Below are 5,469 nucleotides of genomic sequence, written 5' to 3'. Positions count from 1 at the left end.
GACTTATAATAATTTTAACCGACCTAAAGTCTTACTGTTTTTTTTTTACTTTGTTATTGTCATCTCATGTGGTAATTTGCATGAACACACACATTCAAATGATTCAAAAGATCCTCTCTAATGCCTACTTTATAATGCAGTTTTCACCAAAAACAACATTTTAAAAGAGCACTTTGAACACATCATGATAACGATATAATTGACTTAGAGATGTGTCAATAGTGACTGATTATAAAAGCACAAAAGGTGTTGGTTTCTAAAATAAATCATTAATGTTTATGCGTGGTATATCTATCTCACCGTATTCGTCGGCGCAGATGATGGTGTCTGTCTGCTCCGAGGGGGGGCTGAGGGCTCCGGCCGAGTTCTTGGCTCGGATCCTGAACTCGTACTTGCAGCCCTCCTGCAGGTCGGTGACGGTGTACGCCGGGTCGACCACGTTCACGGGGTTGGCCTTCACCCAGATCTTGGAGGGCAGGTCGCGGCGCTCCACGATGTAGCCGGTCAGCCGATGGCCGCCGTCAGACTGCGGCTCGGTCCACTGCAGGGTGACGGTGCTTCTGGTGATGCTGACTACATCGGGTCTGCCAGGAGCATCTGGGGGAACAGGGATTCAAAACATGAAGGCATTGCAGCATACGTCACAGAATCGCTGATGGATCAGCTGTCCAACCCTTACCGATGGGGTCCAGGGCCACCTGGGGGTCGGTGGGGGCGCTGGGCCTCCCGATGCCGGCCAGGTTGACGGCCATGACTCTGAACTCGTACTCAAGTCCTTCAGTTAGGCCCATCACTTTGTGCTCCCTCATCATCAGGGCGCTGGGGCTCGCCCTCTTCCACAACATGCTGTTCCTCTCCTTGAATTCAACAAAGTAGCCTGGATGTACGGGCAAAATCACAATCAATACACATCATACAATAGTGTTTATATTACTATTTATTAAGTCAAGGAGGTAACACTGCTCTAAATTCTTTAGGATCAAAGATAGAAGACAGAACCACATGGATATTGGACAGGAATATAGAGGTGTGTGAGGAGGCTCACCTGTGATGGGAGACCCTCCGGTCTTCCTGGGGTCGTTCCAGGACAGGTAGGCGGAGTTATGGCGCATGCTTGAGATCTGAGGTGGAGGAGGAGCATCGGGAACATCTGCAGGAAAGAAGACAAGTTGTTTTAAAAACTCTTAAACGATAAAGATATAATATGGATATATGGCCCTGAAGGTGGAGCACTTACTGAAGGGATGTTTGGCCACGATGGGGTCGGACTTGAGCCCCTCGCTGACACCGTACTTGTTTTCAGCGCTGACTCTGAAGATGTACTCGGTGCCCTCGTGCAAGCCGGTCACCCGCTGCACGTTGCTCTCAACGGCGGAGGACACCGTCACCCACATGTTGGTGACAAAGTCCCTCTTCTCCAGGATGTAGTTGGTGATCTCAGAGCCGCCGTCGTCCTTCGGAGCGACCCACTTCAGCGTGGCGGCGTCCGCGTTGACGTCCTTGAACTTCACGGGGCCAATCGGGATGCCGGGTTTACCCACCACCCTGAGAAGAGACGTGGATTATATATTAATAATATATTCTTACCATTGTTACTACAGAGACGGCAATGATGTCCAGGAGTAGCATAGTGGGGGTGAGCAGAGATCAAGACTCCTCACCTCATTATGAACAGATTTAAATGAAACCTGGTTTGCTCTTCACATGACAATTAAACGCCACTCTACGCAGTAGATTAGGCAGCACATGGCCTCGCCTCTTCAAAAATGAACTGGGACTATTATTGGTTTATGATCAATGAATCCTGATGCAGTTGGTAGACTAGTTTCCGTGAAATCTGCTCCACCGATAGAGAAGTGTTTTTTATTATTAAAAGCTGATCTAACTGTTAAAGATGGTGGACTCTAGGGTCCTACCTGATGAGGCAAAGGACTCAGTGGTCCTACCTGATGAGGCAAAGGACTCAGTGGTCCTACCTGATGAAGACGCTGGTCTTAGTGGTCCTACCTGATGAAGACGCTGGTCTTAGTGGTCCTACCTGATGAAGATGGTGCTCTCCCTGCTCCCAGCGCTGTTCCTCAGGGTGATGGTGTACTTGGAGGCGTCGCTGCGCTGGCAGTCCCTGATCAGGAGGGTGGTGTTGACGGCGGAGGACTCGGCGCAGACACGGCCGGTGTCCGTCAGGTTCTCCTCCTCGCCCTTCTTCCAGGAGACCTTCGGCGTGGGCTTGCCGATGATGGGGATCTTCAGGCGCACCATGCTGCCCTCCTTGGCGATGTAGCACATGTTGGGCAACTCCCGCAGGTCGCAGGTGGGGAGGACTGCACGGCAGAGGACACAGCATGAACATCACTGTAACTCATGTAATAACTACACCCTACACTGTGATGGTGTCTTCTCTCAGCTGGAGGGAGGACACGCTGACATTTCTTCTAAATGTTTTCAGTAAAGGTTTTAATGATTCTCTTTTTATAGATCAACTCTTTATTAGTTTGATTTGTTTGCATTAGCTTGTTGAGTGAACATGAAAAAACTCAAATGTAATATTAAATAAAATAAATAAAATAAATAAAATAAATAAAATAAATAAAATAAATAAAATAAATAAATAAAATAAATAAATTATTTATCAAGTACAAGTACTGATACCAGTGTGTTATACTCTACTGCAGTACAAGTACTGATACCACTGTGTTATACTCTACTGCAGTACAAGTACTGATACCAACCACGCTGAGCTCCTTGACGGCGCTCTCCCCCGAGTCGTTGACGGCCTTCACCCTGTAGGTGTACTCGCGGCCCTCCACCAGGTCCTTGCCGCTGTACTGCATGTTCTTGGACCTCATGAGTTCCTTGTAGTCGTCTCCTTGGGACACCTCCAGCACGTAAGCGATGATGCGGCTGCCGTCAGGCTTCTTCCAGCTCAGCGTACACGAGTCCTTCGTCACCAGCAGCGTCTTGAAGTCCATGACGGGGCCAGGCTCCTCTGCAGGGGCCAAACAAACACTTTGTCAAACCCCTATCCACTATAATACCCCTGATGTGCAAAAACACTGCCTGTAAATAGACCCTCCAGGAGTCACGCTTTATTTACAGTCCGTCAACAGAACCAGACTTTATACGGTCACTTATTCAATAAATATACTGCAACTTAGCTTTTTAACCACGGTGAACTTTTCTACTGTTTGTTTTGACTTGTTGTGTTCTTCATTATTAACAAGTTCCTTGTTATTTAACACATGTACATTTCCCCTGGTTCTGTTAAAGGGCTCCATGTGTTTACTGCACACACTATATATCTGCAAACAAAGTCCATCACAGTCCCCCTGCTTCCACTCCTGATTTTCACTTTATTATTTGCCCTTCTTCTTTATAGGGTTGTTAGTTTGTTCACACCTTGTACATCTATTATTATATTTTATTACAATCCTGTATAAAATCTGTGACCTATATTAACTTACAGTCCGTCAACAGTACCATACTTTATATGGTCACTTATGAATAAATATACTGCTACTTAGTTTTTAACCACAGTGACCTTATCTGCTATTTTGACTGATTGTGTTCTTCATAATTAATAACGTTCTTTGTTCCGTGCTCCATCGGTTTACTGCACACACTATATATCTGCAAACAAAGCCTGCAAATATAAAACACAAAATCTGTGACCTATAGTAATTTACAACCCCCTGAGGCCTGACGGCGTCGGGGGTCTCGCAGCTCTCGCCCACCCCCAGCTCGTTGACGGCAGAGACCCTGAAGATGTAGCAGCGCCCGGCGTCCAGGTCCGGGACCTTGAAGGCCGTCTTGGCGCTGTTGCTGCTGACGATGGACCACGCCTTCCTCTCCGTCTCACGCTTCTCCACAATGTAGTGCGTCACCTCGTGGCCTCCGTCCAGCAGGGGGGGGTCCCAGTAGATGTTGGCGTTGTCCTTACATGAGTCCTTCACCGTCAGGTTGGTGGGGGGGCCGGGGGTGTCTGCAGCAAAGAAACACGGGTTAGCAACAGCTGCAATATACTCTACTGTAAGTACAAGTACAAGTACTGATACCAGTGTGTTATACTCTACTGCAGGTACAAGTACAAGTACTGATACCAGTGTGTTATACTCTACTGCAGGTACAAGTACAAGTACTGATACCATGTGTTAGTGTGTTATACTCTACTGCAGGTACAAGTACAAGTACTGATACCAGTGTGTTATACTCTACTGCAGGTACAAGTACAAGTACTGATACCAGTGTGTTATACTCTACTGCAGTACAAGTACTGATACCACTGTGTTATACTCTACTGCAGTACAAGTACTGATACCAGTGTGTTATACTCTACTGTAGTACAAGTACTGATACCAGTGTGTTATACTCTACTGCAGGTACAAGTACAAGTACTGATACCAGTGTGTTATACTCTACTGCAGTACAAGTACTGATACCACTGTGTTATACTCTACTGCAGTACAAGTACTGATACCAGTGTGTTATACTCTACTGCAGTACAAGTACAAGTACTGATACCAGTGTGTTATACTCTACTGCAGGTACAAGTACAAGTACTGATACCAGTGTGTTATACTCTACTGCAGTACAAGTACTGATACCAGTGTGTTATACTCTACTGCAGTACAAGTACTGATACCACTGTGTTATACTCTACTGCAGTACAAGTACAAGTACTTACTCTACTGCAGTACAAGTACTGATACCACTGTGTTATACTCTACTGCAGTACAAGTACTGATACCACTGTGTTATACTCTACTGCAGTACAAGTACAAGTACTGATACCAGTGTGTTATACTCTACTGCAGTACAAGTACTGATACCAGTGTGTTATACTCTACTGCAGTACAAGTACAAGTACTGATACCACTGTGTTATACTCTACTGCAGGTACAAGTACAAGTACTGATACCAGTGTGTTATACCCAGCGTGTTATACTCTACTGCAGGTACAAGTACAAGTACTGATACCAGTGTGTTATACTCTACTGCAGTACAAGTACTGATACCACTGTACAAGTACTGATACCAGTGTGTTATACTCTACTGTAGGTACAAGTAAAAGTACTGATACCAGTGTGTTATACTCTACTGCAGTACAAGTACAAGTACTGATACCAGTGTGTTATACTCTACTGCAGGTACAAGTACAAGTACTGATACCAGTGTGTTATACTCTACTGCAGTACAAGTACTGATACCACTGTGTTATACTCTACTGCAGTACAAGTACTGATACCAGTGTGTTATACTCTACTGTAGGTACAAGTAAAAGTACTGATACCAGTGTGTTATACTCTACTGCAGTACAAGTACAAGTACTGATACCAGTGTGTTATACTCTACTGCAGGTACAAGTACAAGTACTGATACCATGTGTTATACTCTACTGACAGTACAAGTACTGATACCATGTGTTATACTCTACTGCAGTACAAGTACTGATACCAGTGTAGTTATACTCTA

General features: G+C 45.4%; 1 protein-coding gene across 1 annotated transcript in view; it reads right to left on the bottom strand.

Moving 5' to 3' along the window:
* LOC104959306 (titin-like) overlaps positions 1-4,145 on the bottom strand; it is a 4,933-nt gene extending 788 nt beyond the window's left edge. The window contains exons 1-8 of the mRNA XM_010787173.1: positions 3,684-4,145; positions 3,036-3,057; positions 2,720-2,986; positions 2,039-2,321; positions 1,238-1,545; positions 1,046-1,150; positions 680-877; positions 301-597 (exon numbers count right to left, since the gene is read on the bottom strand). Of these exons, the coding sequence (XP_010785475.1) occupies positions 301-597; positions 680-877; positions 1,046-1,150; positions 1,238-1,545; positions 2,039-2,321; positions 2,720-2,986; positions 3,036-3,057; positions 3,684-4,145 (1,942 nt within the window). The remainder of the gene's footprint in view (positions 1-300; positions 598-679; positions 878-1,045; positions 1,151-1,237; positions 1,546-2,038; positions 2,322-2,719; positions 2,987-3,035; positions 3,058-3,683) is intronic.
* Between the last annotated feature and the right edge of the window lie 1,324 nt (positions 4,146-5,469).

This window comes from Notothenia coriiceps, unplaced genomic scaffold (genome assembly GCF_000735185.1).
Source record: "Notothenia coriiceps isolate Sejong01 unplaced genomic scaffold, NC01 NC01_scaffold00030210, whole genome shotgun sequence".
Taxonomy (NCBI): Eukaryota; Metazoa; Chordata; class Actinopteri; order Perciformes; family Nototheniidae; genus Notothenia; species Notothenia coriiceps.
Note: the sequence above shows the minus strand (reverse complement) of the source record. Positions and strands in the feature narration are given on the sequence as shown.